This window comes from Dendrobates tinctorius, unplaced genomic scaffold (genome assembly GCF_039654945.1).
Source record: "Dendrobates tinctorius isolate UK_male_01 unplaced genomic scaffold, ASM3965494v1 ptg000028l, whole genome shotgun sequence".
NCBI classification, from domain to species: domain Eukaryota; kingdom Metazoa; phylum Chordata; class Amphibia; order Anura; family Dendrobatidae; genus Dendrobates; species Dendrobates tinctorius.
Genome location: NW_027361696.1, coordinates 64,152,600 through 64,171,398, shown reverse-complemented (window position 1 = coordinate 64,171,398; position 18,799 = coordinate 64,152,600). Strand labels below are relative to the sequence as shown.

Genomic DNA, 18,799 nt, shown 5'->3' with positions numbered 1-18,799 from the left:
TGTTTAGGCTGGGGGGGACTATATCAATGGCCTCTAACAAGACTGAGAATACCAGTCCCCAGCTGTGAGCTTTAGCAAAGCTGGTCAAAAATGGAGGCGGACCCCACACCTTTTTTTTTTATTTATTCATTTAAATAATTAAAGCTAAGGCGTGGGGAGCCCTCTATTCTTGACAACCAATCTTGCTGAAGCTGACAGCTGAGGGTTGCATCCCCCAGCTGTGAGTTTTGCCTTGTTGGTTATAGAAAATACTGGGGAACCCACGCCGGGTTTTACATTCATTTATTTAGTTACCGTATATCGCAGATGGCGGGTGAGGAATATCCCCATCATCCGATCCTGCTGTCACTGTTATTAGAGGCAGCAGGTGTAGGTTGATGGGAGTAAGGCTGTATTCACACGTAGCGTTTTTTTCTGCGTTTTCGTGGCGATTTTAAACACGCGATTTTGCAGCAAAAAAAAAAAAAGCATCCCATGCATTCCTATGCGATTCCGCACATGCTGTGCTAATGCTGCGGATTTTTCCGCGGCGGAATTGCATCGCTGAAAAATACGCAGCATGCTCATTCTTTGTGCGGAATCGCAGGAAAATCAGCACACACAGGAATGCATTGTTCTGCTTAGTTTCCACATGTGGCTGTGCCCACCATGCAAAAAGTAAGCAAACATTTGCGGATGGTACCTACTGTGTGGAGAAGAGGAGATTCTCCTCCAGGCTCTGGCTACCATATCCCTGTAAAAAATAGAATTAAAATAAAAAAAATCATCATATTCTCACCTTCCGATGTCCCTCGAGGCATCACCAGGCCTCAGCAATGCTCCCGGCAGGTCCCGTTCCCAGTGATGCATTGCGACAATTACCTTTGATGAAGTCTTTGATGACTGAGAAACAGATTTTACAGTAAGCAACCAAAATCCTGTTTCTCGTTCGCCTTATTGGGGGACACAGAGACCATGGGTGTATGCTGCTGCCACTAGGAGGCTGACACTATGCACAAAAAAAGGTTAGCCCCTCCTCCGCCGTATACACCCCACCGACCGGCAGGAAGTTCCTCAGTTTAGCTTAGTGTCAGTAGGAGGTGGACACGGGTCTTTGATTAGACCCATATCTACCTCGATGTGCGTCGTTTCTTTTCAGGTTTTTCCGGAGGGATACAGTGTGAATAGTCACATCTGTAGTCCCACAAAGAGACTATGAGTACGGCGTGTACTGCCACCCCGTATCCTCGTAAGTCTACAGCAGGACCAAGACCCCTAACATGGATGTGGCGTTCCAGATGGTCCTCGCTCCCCGTCTCCCACCCACTCGCCTACCAGAGCCGGTCGGTCGGTTGAGGCGCAGGATACTCTCCTTGAAACAGTACGCTGGATGAAACGGATCAGGAGGGTAAGTATGAGACCTGAGTCCCATTCTCCCCTGCGGGTTCCACGCCAGGCCACTCCATGGATTCTTCGGCAGCGGCCGCTGTGACAGTGCTGCGACGCCTCCGCGTCGCCTCCAGGCGGCCGCTGCAGCTATTTAGGCCCTGGCTGGTTATCGGACAGCTCTTCCCCCCCTCTGCCGGGTCCTAGCTGTCCTCAGTAGCAGCCACCGCGGCGGTTCTGCGACGCCTCCGCGCCGCCCTGTGCTGACAGGCGGCCGCCTCTTCTAATCCAGGCCCCGGCTTCATCTGGGGCCTTGTCCGGCGTCGCGGCCACGCCCCCCTTCTCCATTCTCGGGCGGGCTTCCCTCCCGCCCGCTCTAAGCCCGCCCACGGCCTTCTCCCCTCAGGTTGAGCGTCCCGGAGGCGGCGCCGTCCCTCCCACCCTACCATCTTAGCGGGCGGCACCATTTTTATCATCGGCGCCTAGCCCCGCCTACCTCCCTCCTCTGCATCTGCAGGAAAGCGCGCGCTTCCTGCTCGGCTCCTCTCTGGCTGCCGCCATTTTCGCAGCCTGTCAGCCGGACGCTGTTCCCTCAGCCGTGCCCCTGCAAGCCGGACGAACCGTGCATCTCCATTTATTGGAAGCTGCGATAGGACACCGGACCGTGAGTAGCTCTGCATACTGCAGACTGACACCCTCCTCTGCCTCCTGTCCCCCAACCTTCCGGCAAGGCTTCAGTGACTGTCCGTCAGTATGTCTAATTCTAAGTCTGACCGCGCTCGTCCCCCTGCCTCCTCTGGCACCTTAGTCAAGTACTTTGCGTGCTCTTCTTGCAATCGCAAACTTCCCTCAGGTCAGTCCACTCCCCTCTGCCTGGACTGTAGCAATCCAATCCAGCCCGACACCGCTCAGGAGCCATCCATAGCCCCAGTGGTGAGTGAGCCCCCCATGCCGGGCTGGGCCTCCTCTCTATCACAGTCAGTGGCAGACCTCACCAAGGTGTCTCAGTCCCTAGTAGCGTTCTGGACAAGTTGCCCTTGGGAGCTTCGGCGGGACCCAGCACGTCTCAGGACGTCCCATCTGAGCCAGCCAGCGGCAGTCGCAAGAGGCCCAGGCAGGACCTCCAGGCGGAGTCCTCCCCTCGTCCTACCTCACCCCATAGTCCCCAGCAGTCTCCCTCTCGGGCCTCCTCTCCCGAGTCAGGCGAAGCGCTTTCGGAATCGGAAGGGGTCTTAGAGCTGGATTCGGACCAGGATGCGAACATGAAGGTTACGGTGCAAAACCTCATTGCCGCGATTCACCATACCTTTGACATCGCTGACGCCCCTGCGAAATCCTCAGATCAGGAGGTTTCGTTCAGACGGGCGGAAACACCATCCAGGGTGTTTCCCTTCCATTCTGAGTTTGGAAAGATTTTTTACAAAGGAGAGAGAAGATCCGACCAGACGCTTTCAAAGAGGAAAGCGTCTCGGCGTACTGTACCCGTTTGCTAAAGAGCTCACGGACAACTGGGCCGCTTCTCCCTCGGTGGACCCTCCCGTGTCCAGACTTTCTAATAATACGGTCCTTCCGCTGTCAGGTGTGGCGTCTCTAAAAGATTCTAATGATAGGATCATAGAATCTCTAGCAAAATCTGCCTTCGAAGCGGCATCAGCAGCGGTATGTCCAGTCTTTGCTTCTTCTTGGGCAGCAAAGGCCATATCCACTTGGGCAGACGACCTTCGGCAGGGCATTTGGCCGATCTCGCCAATCAGATTTCCCATGCGGGGGATTATCTGCTTTCTGCCTCCCTGGATGCCGCATCTTGCGCAGTTCAGGCGTCAAGTAACATCGTGGCAATCCGACGTACAATTTGGCTCAAGGCCTGGCAGGCGGACTTATCCTCTAAAAAGTCTCTGACCAATCTGCCTTTTCAGGGAGTGCGTCTCTTCGGATCACAATTGGATCAGATTATTAAGGACGCTACCGGAGGTACGAGTTCTCTTCTCCCCTCCAAGCCTCGCAGACCTCCTCCAAGGCGTCAGTTTCGTCCCTTTCGGACTTTCCGCAGTTTCAATACGGGTGAAAACCCTTCCAACCAGCAAAGGCCACAGGCACGTCAGGAGAGAAAGAAGGTTTCCTTCAGGCCCACTCCGTCCTGGCGGTCCCACTCTTCCCAGGGAAGACCGTCCAGATCTAGATCTGGACGGTCTACATCCGCATGACTACCATCGGTCTCCCGTGGGTCCCTTCCAATTGGGAGGTCGACTTCTTTTCTCCAGCGACGTCTGGTTCGCCTCAGTAGAGGACGCTTGGGTCAGAGAGGTTGTATCAACAGGATACAAAATAGAGTTCATTTCTCTTCCACGGGATCGCTTCTTCCAATCCCGTCCGCCGAGGGATCCGGCCTTGGTCCCGGGGTTCTGTTCGGCCATCGCCTCTCTTCTCAGTTCCGGGGTGATTGTGCCCGTTCCCGAATCGGAACGCTTCACAGGGTTTTATTCAAACCTGTTTGTGGTGCCGAAAAAGGACGGGGCAGTTCGGCCCATTTTGGATCTCAAGTTACTCAACAAGAGAGTTCGCCTTCGCCACTTCCGGATGGAGTCTGTACGCTCGGTAATTGCTTCCATGGAGGAGCAGGAATTCATGGGTTCCATAGACATCCAAGATGCCTATCTACATGTGCCCATATTTCCCGGACATCAGAAGTTCCTGCGGTTTGCGATTCACCACGAACATTACCAGTTCGTCGCGCTTCCTTTCGGGCTCGCCACCGCTCCCAAAGTCTTCACGAAGATTATGGCGGCGTTGATGGCCTTGTTGAGGATCAGAGGTCTCGTTGTTTTTCCGTACCTCGACGAAATCCTGATCAAGGCTCCCTCCTTTCAACAGGCCCGCCTAAGTGTGGCGATCGTTCTAGACACCCTGTCCAGTTTTGGGTGGATCGTCAACCGGAAAAGGTCCTGTCTGGTCCCTACTCAACGCCTTGTGTTTCTGGGCCTTCTGTTCGACACTCGTCGGTCAAGGGTATTTCTCCCACAAGACAAGATCCTTTCCCTGCAGCAGGGCGTGCGATCATTACAGATCACACGATTTCCATCCCTCAGGACAGCCATGAGGGTCCTGGGGAAGATGGTGGCGGCGATAGAGGCAGTCCCTTTGCCCAATTTCACGCCAGGCCACTCCAGCAGGCCATTTTGTCCAGGTGGAACAGGTCGGCTCTGTCTCTGGATCGTCCGGTTCGCCTTTCATGCCGGATCAAGCGGTCTCTCAACTGGTGGTTGACGTCTCCCCTCATTCTCTTGGGGCGGTCTTTTCTTCCCGTTCACTGGCAGATTGTCACTACGGACGCCAGCCTCATCGGCTGGGGTGCAGTGTTCCGCAATCACACTGTTCAGGGTCGATGGTCGACTCAGGAATCAGCTCTGCAGATCAATGTCCTAGAGATACGAGCGATCCATCTAGCTCTCGTCCACTGGGAAAGGTGCCTCAAGGGCCTGCCTGTCAGGATTCAGACAGACAATGCCACAGCGGTGGCGTATATCAACCGCCAAGGGGGGACACGGAGTGTCTCAGCTCTGGCGGAAGTGTCCAGAATTCTTCAATGGGCAGAGACCTTTGTTCCAACGATTTCCGCGGTTCACATTCCCGGCGTGGACAACTGGGCCGCCGATTTCCTCAGCCGCGAGGGTCTCGCGGCAGGGGAATGGTCCCTACATCCGGAGGTGTTTCATCTGCTCTGCCGTCGGTGGGGAACTCCGGATGTAGACCTCATGGCATCTCGCCTCAACAGGAAAGTCCCACAATTCGTGTCCAGGTCTCGGGACCCTCTGGCAGTGGGCGCCGACGCTCTGGCCGTCCCTTGGTCACAGTTCGAGCTCCCCTACCTGTTCCCTCCTCTGCCTCTTCTTCCCAAGTTGTTGAAGAAAATCAAAGCAGAGGGGATTCCAGTCATCCTCATCGCCCCGAATTGGCCCAGAAGGTCTTGGTTCGCGGACATTGTCAACCTTCTCGCGGACGCCCCCTGGAAGCTTCCCGACAGGGCAGATCTGCTGTCTCAAGGCCCGATTTGCCACCCCAATTCTCGGTCGCTCAATTTAACGGCGTGGCTGTTGAGACCGAGGTTTTGAGACGGGCAGGATTCTCTGATCAGGTGATTCATACCATGATCCGCGCCAGAAAGCCTTCTTCCTCGAAGATCTATTACCGTACTTGGAAAGCCTATTTCTCCTGGTGTGAGACCAATGACATCGCGCCCTTGGTTTTTTCGCTCCCTTCTATTCTGGAGTTTCTGCAGGCAGGGCTGGATGCGGGGCTTGCTCTCAGTTCCTTGAAGGGTCAAGTTTCGGCACTGTCCATTTTATTTCAGAAAACGCTGGCCTCCCGGCCCCAGGTCAAAACCTTCCTCTAGGGTGTGGCTCACACGGTTCCTCCGTACCGAGCGCCCGTGGATCCTTGGGATCTTAATTTGGTTCTTCAGGTTCTGCAGGGTCCTCCTTTTGAACCTCTCAGGGACGTTTCCCTTTCCCTCCTTTCTTGGAAAGTGGCCTTTCTGGTGGCCATTACCTCCATCCGGCGCGTGTCGGAATTAGCAGCACTTTCTTGCCGCTCTCCTTTTTTGGTCCTTCATCAGGACAAGGTAGTTCTGCGGCCTCCGCCCTCTTTTCTTCCGAAGGTGGTATCTTCGTTTCACCTCAATGAGGACATTGTTCTGCCATCCTTCTGCCCGAGCCCAGCTCACCCTCGGGAGCGGTCCTTGAACAAGCTGGACCTAGTCAGGGCATTGAGAGTCTATCTAGCCCGGACGACTTCCTTGTGGAAGTCAGACTCTCTGTTCATCATTCCTGACGGGGCGAGGAAAGGTCACCCAGCCTCAAAGGCCACTATTGCGCGCTGGATCAGATCGGCAATTTTGGAGGCATACCGGGTCAAGAATCGAGTGGCCCCTCCAGGGGTCAGAGCGCACTCTACCCGGGCTGTGGGTGCCTCCTGGGCGGTGCGCCACAGAGCTTCCGCGCTGCAGCTTTGCAAGGCTGCAACGTGGTCATCGGTTCACACCTTTGTGAAATTCTACAGGGTCCACACCTACGCTTCGGCGGACGCCAGCCTAGGTAGAAGGATTCTGCAGGCTGCGGTGGAGAGTCCACTGGCCTGATGGAAGTTTGTTTCCCACCCCAGAGACTGCTTTGGGACGTCCCATGGTCTCTGTGTCCCCCAATAAGGCGAATGAGAAAACAGGATTTTTTGGGTTGCTTACCGTAAAATCTGTTTCTTGGAGCCTTCATTGGGGGACACAGCACCCTCCCATGTTCTACAACTCCTGTTCTTATGTTTGTCGGTTTGTTACAGTTGAGTTGTTTGTTCTGTTCTCAATCTATTCTGTTACTTCTCCTACTGCTTTCTGACTAACTGAGGAACTTCCTGCCGGTCGGTGGGGTGAATACGGCGGAGGAGGGGCTAACCTTTTTTTGTGCATAGTGTCAGCCTCCTAGTGGCAGCAGCATACACCCATGGTCTCTGTGTCCCCCAATGAAGGCTCCGAGAAACAGATTTTACGGTAAGCAACCCAAAAAATCCTGTTTTTCTCTTTCGTCTCATTGGGGGACACAGAAACCGTGGGACGTCCAAAAGCAGTCCCTGTGGTGGGAAAAGACAGAAACTTCCTTCAGGCCGGAGAACTCACCACTGCCGCCTGCAGGATTCTTCTGCCTAGGCTGGCGTCCGCTGAAGCATAGGTATGGACCTTATAGAACCTTGAAAAGGGTATGCACGGACGACCATGTGGCAGCCTTGCCCAACTGCATGGCTGATGCCCTGTTATGTACCCCCCAGGAGGCACCCACCGCCAGGGTTGAATGGGCCTTGACCCCAGCAGGGGACACCCTGTCCTTCACCCGGTAGGCTTCCAGAATTGCCATTCTGATCCAGCGGGCAACTGTTGCCTTAGAGGTCGGCAGGCCTCTTCTCACTCCATTGGGGATAACAAAGAGCGAGTCCGCCTTCCTGAAGGGAGCGGTGCTGGCCAGATAGATCCTTATCGCCATGACCAGGTCTAGCTCCAGAGGATGCAGGACATAATGACGGAAGGATTATATCCTCGTTCAGGTGGAAGGCCAATACCACCTTGGGAAGAAAGTTAGGAGGAGGCTGCAAAACAACCTTGTCCTGGTGCATAATTAGGAATGGAGGGCGACAGGACAATGCCACCAATTCTGAAACCCGCCTAATAGAGGTGATGGCTACGAGAAATGCCACCTTCCAGGACAACAAAGACATGGGAGCTTCTTGGAGGGGTTCGAAGGATGAACCTGTCAAGGCTTCCAAGACCAAGTTAAGATCCCATGGAGACACACGGGATCTGTAAGGAGGGGCCGCATGTGACACTCCTTGCAGAAAGGTCTTATCCTGTAAGCGGGAGGCCAAATTTCTTTGAAAAAGAATAGAGAGAGCAGATACCTGGCCTTTCAAGGAACTTAGGGCCAAACCGCCATCTAACCCTGCCTGGAGAAAGGCTAGGGCAGGGAACAGGGCATAGGTGTGATGTGATCAGACTCACACCAGCCAAAATAGGCCTTCCAGGCTCGATAATAGACCTTGGAAGAGGAAGGCTTCCTAGCCTGAATCATTGTATTAATGACTCGGTCCAAAAAACCCGCTGCTCTCAGTATTGTGGTTTCAACGGCCATGCTGTCAAATTGAGCAGCCGAGAATTTGGGTGGTAAAACGGCCCGAGCCAGGAGATCTGGTCTGTCGGGGAGTCTCCAGGGGGTGCCTGTGAGAAGATTGATAATTTCTGCGAACCAGGCCCTCCTGGGCCAGTACAGGGCAATCAATATGACCGGCACCCCTTCCGCCTTGATCTTCTTTAGCAGTCTGGGCAGGAGAGGAAGGGGAGGGAACAGGTAAGGGAGTCTGAACTGTGTCCAGGGAATGACAAGCGCGTCGAACCCTATTGCTAGAGGATCGCGGTATCTTGAGACAAACTGTTGGACCCTCCTGTTCTGTCGCGATGCCAAGAGGTCCACATCTGGAGTCCCCCATAGCTGTCATTATCTGATGGAACACGTCCAGGTGTAAGGACCATGCTCCTGCCACGAGCCCCTCCCGACTGAGAAAGTCGGCGGGCGTGTTGTCTGTGCCGGGAATGTAAACTGCCGAAATTGCCAGAATTGCGGTTTCTGCCCAGTTGAAGATTCTGGATACCTCGGCCAGTGCCCGGGGACTTCTGGTTCCCCCTTGGTGATTGATGTATGCCACCGCCGTGGCATTGTCTGTATCTATCCCCCTGACGAAGGAGATTTTATTTCCGAAACACGCGTCGGGGCGCGTCACTATATTATCCACATTGCGGTCATTGGCTTACAGGTATTTTTTTATTTATTTTTTTGTTTCAATAGCACACGCCTTAGGGCGTTTTTTATTCACTTGCACAGCTGCACTTTTGGCACATTTATTAATGGATATTTTTCTTTTTTTGTGTCACTATAATTATGCACTTTTCTACCTGTATTATTAATTCAGCCCTTTTTGTTATGGAACGGGTTTTCCAGTATACATAAGTATACCGCATATGTGGTTTTATATTTTATTATTTTTTCTTTTTTATGAATATATATATATATATATATATATATATATATATATATATATATATATACACACTCACTGGCCACTTTATTAGGTACACCTGTCCAACTGTGTGTTAAGACTTAATTTCTAATCAGCCAATCACATGGCGGCAACTCAGTGCATTTAGGCATGTAGACATGGTCAAGACAATCTCCTGCAGTTCAAACCGAGCATCAGTATGGGGAAGAAAGGTGATTTGAGTGCCTTTGAACGTGGCATGATTGTTGGTGCCAGAAGGGCTGGTCTGAGAATTTCAGAAACTGCTGATCTACTGGGATTTTCATGCACAACCATCTCTAGGGTTTACAGAGAATGGTCCGAAAAAGAAAAAAAATCCAGTGAGCGGCAGTTCTGTGGCCGGAAATGCCATGTTGATGCCAGAGGTCAGAGGAGAATGGGCAGACTGGTTCGAGCTGATAGAAAGGCAACAGTGACTCAAATTGCCACCCGTTACAACCAAGGTAGGCAGAAGAGCATCTCTGAACGCACAGTGCGTCGAACTTTGAGGCAGATGGGCTACAGCAGCAGAAGACCACACTGGGTACCACTCCTCTCAGCTAAGAACAGGAAACTGAGGCTACAATTTGCACAAGCTCATCGAAATTGGACAGTAGAAGATTGGAAAAACGTTGCCTGGTCTGATGAGTCTCGATTTCTGCTACGACATTCGGATGGTAGGGTCAGAATTTGGCGTAAACAACATGAAAGCATGGATCCATCCTGCCTTGTATCAACGGTTCAGGCTGGTGGTGGTGGTGTCATGGTGTGGGGAATTTTTTCTGGGCACTCTTTGGGCCCCTTGGTACCAATTGAGCATCGTTGCAACGCCACAGCCTACCTGAGTATTGTTGCTGACCATGTCCATCCCTTTATGACCACAATGTACCCAACATCTGATGGCTACTTTCAGCAGGATAATGCGCCATGTCATAAAGCTCGAATCATCTCAGATTGGTTTCTTGAACATGACAATGAGTTTACTGTACTCAAATGGCCTCCTCAGTCACCAGATCTCAATCCAATAGAGCATCTTTGGGATGTGGTGGAACGGGAGATTCGCATCAGGGATGTGCAGCCGACAAATCTGCGCCAACTGTGTGATGCCATCATGTCAATATGGTCCAAAATCTCTGAGGAATGCTTCCAGCACCTTGTTGAATCTCTGCCACAAAGAATTGAGGCAGTTCTGAAGGCAAAAGGGGGTCCAACCCCTTACTAGCATGGTGTACCTAATAAAGTGGCCAGTGAGTGTATATATATATATATATATATATATACACACCGGGTGAGTCATAAAGGACGGACGTTTTTAAACTAATCACAAAATCGTTAAATATAAAGGACGGATGTATTTGAAGTGGCTATAACTCACCACCAGGTGGAGGTAGAGATGTGCGGGAGGCGGGGTTATGTTTGTGAGGTGAAAGCATTGTTTTTATTTTAGTTTTAGTTTAAGCTATGGTGCCGTGTACGATAGAACATCGCTTTTTTGCGTACGACAGTTTTGTCAAGAATAATGAGTGTATCACAGCCGTTCAGCGTGAGTTTCGGCGTCATTTCAATATTCACAGAAATCAAGCTGTTCCCGCTCCTAACACTATCCTACGTTGGGTTGAAGCACTCCGTACACGAGGTACACTAATGAACAAACGACCACCGGGGGCTCCACGAACGGCACGTACCCCTGAAAATGTGGAACGCGTCAGGCAAGCCATGCTGCGTAGTCCGAGTCGATCTGCTCGGAAACATTCTTTAGAACTTGCCCTCAGTAATCGTACAGTAAGGCGTATTTTGCATTTAGACCTGCATTTCCACCCCTATAAATTGGCCATTGTGCAACAGTTGGAGCGCGGGGATTACGCAGCGCGACTGAAGTTCGCACATGAGATGGAAGCAATTATTGAGCAAAACGACAACCTTATTTTATTCATGAGTGATGAAGCTCATTTCCATGTCAATGGCATGGTTAATCAGCAGAACTGCCGTTATTGGGCCTATGAAAATCCGAAAGAATTACATGAACGACCGCTGCACAGCCCTAAGGTAACGGTGTGGTGCGCTATGGGCAAATATGGCGTGATCGGTCCGTACTTTTTCGAAGGCGATAATGGCAATACTGTTACCGTGAACTCACAACGTTATATCGCCATGATAAATAACTTCTTTGTTCCTGAGTTACGACGGCAACATATCCCCATCTCTAGTGTGTGGTTTCAACGAGATGGGGCAACGGCCCACACAGCCGGAGCAACAATGAACGTTCTTCGCCCTCTCTTCCCTGGTCGCATCATTTCCAGGTTTGGCGATATTAATTGGCCTCCTAGGTCCCCAGACCTGTCCATGTGCGATTATTACTTATGGGGTCACCTCAAATCACGTGTATACAAGCTTAAGCCTCGATCATTACAAGAACTGAAGGAAGCTATTCGAGTGGAAGTTGCCCAAATCGACAGAGTTGTGTTGGAACGTGTTGATGCCAACTTCCAAGAACGCCTTTGGAAATGCATCACTGATAATGGCCACCACATGGCAGATGTTGTTTTCCACACTTGAATTTGTCAAATGCTATTAGTATACGTAACCAAATCTGTGAATACATTTATATTTAATAAATATTTAACGATTTTATGATTAGTTTAAAAACGTCCGTCCTTTATGACTCACCCGGTATATATATATATATATATATATATATATATATATATATATATATATATATATATATATATATATATATATATAAATAATTTTAATGCACTTAATTGTTGTGCCAATATATTTTAATAAAGGCATTTTTTCCACAAAAACTTTGCCATTTGTTATTATTATCTTTATTATTTTATCATTGTATCATCATTTATGCTGCACATTCTGCTCTGATCTTGTGGTATTTTTCATCTTTATCCACCCTTGAGTAAATCTTTTCATACACACCGGATGGTCTGCCATCCTTTTCTTGGGAGATTGGTTCAATCACACTTTTTTATATATTTATATCTTCATTTATATTAATGTGATTATTACACCTTATATTAGTATTTTGTGTGTTTGTAATTTTTTTCCTTGTTCATTTTCTGAAATGGCGTAAGCGGACCCATCTGTTTAGCCTTTTGAGGTCTAGTATGGGACGAACTGAGCCATCCTTTTTCGGTATCACAAACAGGTTTGAGTAAAAGCCGGTAAAACGTTCCTGCTCAGGAACAGGGATGATTACTCCTGCGTTGAGGAGAGAGTTGATTGCCGCAAAAAATCTAGAGCCATAGCAGAGTCTTTTAGTGGCTGCGATAGAAAGAAGCGATCTCGCGGAAGCGCGTTGAATTCTAGCTTGCATCCTGTTGATACTACCTCCTTTACGCAGATATCCTCTACTGAATTCTGCCAGACATCTCTGAAGAGGAGAAGGCAGCCTCCTAGTCTGGGAGAGGTACTGGGAAGGGAGTTGGACTCCCTGCTGGCGTCAGGCTGAAGTGGCTCTGCCCGGCCCTAACTTGGTAGCTCTGCTGTTGGAACTGCGGGAATGCCATGATGGGGTGGCCCAAAATGATACCTTCCTCCTATCTCTCGGTGCTTGCGACCTCAACTGGCCCTGAGCATAAGTGCCTGTCACTGGGGTACGGTGAAAGGGCTAAGCCCTACGTTTGAAAACACATCGGCAAGGCTTGACCTGAGGGAGAAGGGAGCTTGTACCCCCCGTTGCATCCTTAAATGATTTGATCTAACACTGACCCAAAGAGCCGGGTGCCATGAAACAGCAGATTGGTCAGTGATTTCTTTGAGGATATCTATGGAACATAGGAATTCCTGATCCTCCATAGACGTAATTATCGACCGAATCTATTCTATCCTAAAATGGAGTAAGCGGAACCATCTGTTTAGCCTTTTGAGGTCTAGTATGGGACGAACTGAGCCATCCTTTTTCGGTATCACAAACAGGTTAAAACCGGTAAAACGTGCCTGCCCGGGAACAGGGACGATTACTCCTGCGTTGAGGAGAGAGTTGATTTGAAAACATTATGTTTTCAAATCAGCCTGCAAAGCCTTTAGCCAGACCATCCGCCGGACGGCTACCATGTTACTGGATGCTTGAGCTGCGCAAGACGCGGCATCCAGGGCTGCTGATACCATATACCTCCAGGCATGATAAATTTGATCTGCGAACTCCGCTAGTTCTGCTGGTGGGGCCCCGGCCAATATGTCCTGTCTAAGCTGTTTGGCCTATTCTGTAACAGACTTAGCTACCCAGGCTGAGGCGAAGGCTGGACACAATGAAGGGGCGGCTGCCTCAAAGGCGGATTTTGTCAGGGATTCTATCCTCCTATCAATGGGATCTTTTAGGGCTGCCCCACTGGCGAGTGGGAGGACTGTATTGGTAGCGAGTCTGGACACTGGTGGGTCCACTGAAGGGGAGGCCGTCCAGTTGGTGGTGAGATCTGGAGGGAAGGGATATAGAATCCCAAAACGACTTCCTTTCTGAAACCGCCTGGTTGGGTTCTCCCTTTCCCTGGCCAACACTTCCTCAAAATCCTTATTGGACTGTTCTGGCCCTTACTCAGAACCCTCCTCTGAGTGTGTCTCTTACCTCCAGTTCACCCCGTAACAGGGGTCGGTTATCTGCATGAAAAGATTGATGTCCCAAACCTTTTCTACAGGGCGTCTCTCTCGATCATCAGGCTCTGGTGGGCGAGTGATGGGAGACGAAGGTCAGGATCAGGAGCTGCCACCTGAACACGAGTCCTGTGTTAGGGGATAGGGTCCTGCCCGTGGGATTCATGAGGATACGGGACGGGATGGCAGTATACACCGTACTCATGATCTCGATGTGGGAATACAGATGTAGCAAATCTACTCTGTATCCCTACATGGTTTCCTGAAAAGGAACGACGCACATTGAGGTAGGCATTCACGTCTTCACGTCACTTGTCTCATCTATTGCATTTTTTCTGTGCTGTATTGTGCATAAATATGTGACTCTTCAGATTTTGTATTAGTCTAGCCTGATGAAGAGACCTGAGTAGTCTCGAAAGCTTGCAATGTGCTACCATCTTTTCAGTTAGCCATTAAATAGTATCAACCACTGAGGACTCTCAATTCTGAATATTTTTCTATCTACTGGCTAACACAGCACAAAGATATACATCTTTCCTGTAGTAAAAAGTTGGTCACACTAGTCAAACACTATAATGCTACAGATCGCTTGGAAAACGCTAGCATTCTGCAAGCTAATTACGCTTGCAAATCGCTAGTTTTTCCGCAGGAAATAGGCGGGAATTAAAATGTGGTTTTCTCGCATATTTCCAGCGGAATGGAATTACGGAATTCTCGCGGAAATCTCTGCGGCAATTCCGCAACGTGTGCACATAGCCTAATAATCCAAAAAGCCCCCACCTGCTGTCATTGTTCTGACTTGAATATAACTTTCATCATTCTCCTCTGCTCGTGCTGATCGTAGGCGGAGCAGGGGTGAATGATGAGAGCCGTCTTCAGAAAGTGGCATCAGGGAACAGCGCTTACTGTAGCGCTTTTTCCTCGGCGCCAATGCGTGTCACACGGATGACATCCATGTGTGTTCTCCATGTGCGGGATGTTTTGCCTCCCTTGCTGACGGTAAAAAACAGACATGTCTACGTGTGGGGCACACGGTCCGTGGAAACACACTGACATGTGCCCAGACCCATTCATTTGAATGGGTCTGTGTGTGTCAGTGCCTCCGGTACGTGGTAACAGGGTCACCACACGTACCGGAGACACTGATGTGTGAAAGAGGCCTAAAGCTGAGGAGGGAGAGAAGAGCGATTCTCCTCCTCTTCTGTAGGGATGGACAGTGATTGGTGGAGGGAACTGTTGCTGAGCTGCCTCCACCAATCACATATCTGTCCCTGCACACTATTTAATGTTGGAACTACGGTACTCACAAGTCCGAGATCCTTTTAGGAAAGGTGAGCAAACAACCCCCATCATCCTTCAGAATATACTGTACCAATGGGTATATTCTGAAGGATGATGGGGGTTCTAGCAATATTTAGAGTAAATATACACTGTATTTTAGTGTCCATAGTGTTCATTGCAAATGTGGCTACCACCTCCCTCATCTTTCAGAATACATCCATGTCTACAGTAAGTGGGTGTATTCCTGAGGATAAGGGGGGGTAGTAGTCACAATATACGGCACTGCAGGCACTATACTGTAATTCACAGATCCCCATAACAGAGCGTTATCCACAGATATTTTTGTATTTTATTAAAGGTTTTTGTACACTATTTGGCTCAAAATATTTTTTTTTATTATTTTCTTCTCTAAAATCTAGGTGCATCTTATAATCAGGTGCATCTTACAAAGCGAAAAATACGTACATGTACACACACACACACACACACACACGAACATAACTGTATACTGATATATCCATATAGACATAGACACACACTCCTGTCTATATAGATACACAAATAAATCATATATACAAAAAATATATATAAATGTATATAGTATACACACAGACGCACATATTGACATATGCACATTGATAGACACCTACATACATCCACATGTACACAACTCTAGATGTAATAAATGGAAATAATGAGCACGTCACCTCATGGTCTGCAGGGGGCGATGCCACGGCTTTCTGGAACATACTCTCACATAGTCCTTTTTGTTGATATTCTCAAGGAACTTGACATACAATCGCTGGTAGCGGTTCTTGGCATCTCCAAAGTATCCCAAGTACTAGATGTAAAAAAAAAAAAAATAACATTGTCCTTCATACTGTCACCATGCGTCATTCCCCATCCTAAGTTCTCTACATGGGGCCTTTAGTTTCCTTTTAATGTTCAGCACGGTGTACGATCATTGGGGGAATTTTTAGGCATTTTAATTGTGACTTCACACCATTGAATTCGATGCTATAGAATACTCCTAGTACACTGGTAATACAGGAATCGCTCCAACTACAAACCATAAAGACCATATGGAAACATAACATGGCAATCGTAGGGATTGTCCCAGAAGGTGTGCAGGTTTTAAGAAAAAAAAAAGGGGCTTACGTTGCTGGTGGCACAGAACTGGCGTTGTCCATCTTTGATTTCTGGAGTAAATTTTTGCAATAAAGCTTTTTGTACCCGCCAGATTGGAGGTGGCTCCCGTCCAGTTTGCAATGCAAGCTAGAGATAAAAGCAGAACTATTAATATACCTATAGTGCCGGACTGGGATGTGAAGGGCCCACCAGTGACTGAGTCTGGTGGGTCCACTGTTCGGCTACATTACACTCATTCAAAAATTTGTCTGTGTTGCTATATAATAATAAACGGGCATTTTGTTAAATGAATGTCGAAATGAAGCCCTTGTCTGTACATCGTGAAACAAATGATGATGCCAACTCCTTCCTATATAAGTGGAGAATCTGTCCCTGCATAGCGGCCCACCGAACACTTCTCCTGTTCTCCGATGGGCCACTCCGAGCCTGTGTACTTATAATCATACATAAAAAGTAGAGGGGTATATTCTTTAAAGTAAGTATTCACAAAGTCATTCTTCCAAGAACTGATGCAATTACTGCTTTACATGAAGGATGTACATGCTCAATATACATCATTATCTGCCGGTGATCAATCCCTTTTAGGTATTTTGCTAATCCTGACTTTACGCTTTATATAAGTAGAACTTTCTTATAGTAATATGATAAAATTTAAAAATATACATGACATTACAACACATGGGCAATAAGTGGAAATTATATATAATCTTACTAACCAAGAGACAGGAAATAAACGTTAAAGGGGTTTTCCAATAGTAGAAACCCTCTCTCAATATTTCACAATTCTACAATGAAGCACGTTTGTAATTGGATGTTATTACAGGATAGATGTGAGACTGCTAGGGGACATTGTAACAGAGACAGAGAGATGGATGGGACTGCTGGGGGGAGATTATCACAGAAACAGAAAGATGGATGGGACTGCTGGGGGGACATTGTAACAGAAACAGAGAGATCGCTGGGACTGCTGGGGATATTGTCACAGAAACAGAAAGATGGATGGGACTGCTGGGGGAGATAATCACAGAAACAGAGAGATGGCTGGGACTGCTGGGGGGAGATTATCACAGAAACAGAGATGGCTGGGACTGCTGGGGGGAGATTGTCACAGAAACAGAGATGGCTGGGACTGCTGGGGATATTGTCACAGAAGCAGAGAGATGGCTGAGACTGCTGGGGGGAGATTGTCACAGAAACAGAGAGACGGCTGGGACTGCTGGGGAGTCTGTCACAGATACAGAGAGATGGCTGGGAATGCTGGGGGGAGATGGTCAAGGAAACAGAGAGATGGCTGGGACTGCTGGGAAGATTGTCACAGAAACAGAGAGATGGTTAGGAATGCAAGGGAGACAGTAAGACAGACAGTGAGAGCAGAGAGATGGCTGGAACTACTTGGGAGATCATAAGACAGACAGTGAGAACGGGAGAGGACTATACAATGTTAGGAGATAAAACACACAAGACAGACAGTGCAAGTGGAAGGAGAAAGACACTGATGGGAGATAGGCTTTCCACGCAGGCACCAGAGACTAGGAGTGTCAGAAGGACTATATGTAAACATACATACTGGTAATGGGACAATTGCTAAAAGAATAAGCCAACACTGAGTGACCATTACTGTGTTATATAGAGTACAAATAGCACCTTTTTGAAAAACTATTAGTGTCTGTGAACCTCTATAAAAGTTTTTCCTTTATTCCTTGCCTCCACATCATAAATCCGACATCATCTACACACAGCGGTGCAATAACGTGCCCATTCCGAAGCTTCTCAAGAAAATGTTATCTGCAGACACTTAAGTTTCAGTACAGACCTTACAGGACCCTAAAAAAAACGTAATGTCACAACTTAGCATTCGACAAGTCCTTTTAAACTTAATGTGATTGACCACTATTGTACAACCCCAACCTAATCAATTCAGGAACTGAATTAAACTAGAAACCGTATATACTCGTCTACTGCAGTGGCGCCGTTCCTGCGATCTTGGCGTGGCTGTTCCCAACGATGGATTGACCCTGTTGGGTCACAATACCTCTGCAGCCATTGAGCGACAGCTATTTGTTCAGCTGACGAAAGGCCGCCAAGCGGAAAAAGCTAAGCACAGTGCTCGGCAGCCTCAAAGGGAATGAATGAAGCAGCGTTTGGGCAGGTGCACAGCTACACCATTCTAACGGGGATAAAAGTGACCCCTTCTGCCGATCAGCGCAGGTCCCTGCGGTCGGACTGGTCCTGTGGATAAGTGATGAAAGATTTGTCTGATGAAAACAAGTTCAATTTACCTTGAGGGCCTGTATGTCCTCCACACGAATGACAAACTCATCTCGCTCTCTGAAGATGCCCTCGCCGCTACTTTCCACATCTTCATCATCAGTCTCTCCACAGATAGCAGCCGTCTCTTGCTTCTTGGCCAGATGTAGAGGTCTGGAGTCTTCTGGCTCTTCCTGCTCAGGAGACGACTGGGCGGCTTGAGGTTCTTCAGGAGGTGGAGGAGCTGGAGCTTCTTGAGGAGAAGGTGGTGAGACTGCAACTGGTGGCTCTGGCTGTGAAGAAGGTTCAGAAGGAACAGGACTTGCAACCTTCTCTTCTTCAACAGCAGGCACTGTTTTAACAAAACAAAAAAATTACTGTTGAAAATATTGTGCGGTCACGAAATAATAATTAACGCTAGATTACAAAGGACAAACATTTTCCTATCAACTCCCCCTAAGAAAACACCTTACATATGTCACCAGCACCAAAAATGACAAAGATGAGCTAATGATCATGGACTTTGTTGTTAAAAATTTGCACT

General features: G+C 48.7%; 1 protein-coding gene across 1 annotated transcript in view; it reads right to left on the bottom strand.

Annotated features, from left to right (window-relative positions):
- Nucleotides 1-18,799, bottom strand: part of PRR12 (proline rich 12) — a 116,385-nt gene that overhangs the window by 32,074 nt on the left and 65,512 nt on the right. The window contains exons 6-8 of the mRNA XM_073570839.1: nucleotides 18,288-18,607; nucleotides 16,018-16,134; nucleotides 15,567-15,700 (exon numbers count right to left, since the gene is read on the bottom strand). Coding sequence (XP_073426940.1) covers nucleotides 15,567-15,700; nucleotides 16,018-16,134; nucleotides 18,288-18,607 — 571 coding nt within the window. The remainder of the gene's footprint in view (nucleotides 1-15,566; nucleotides 15,701-16,017; nucleotides 16,135-18,287; nucleotides 18,608-18,799) is intronic.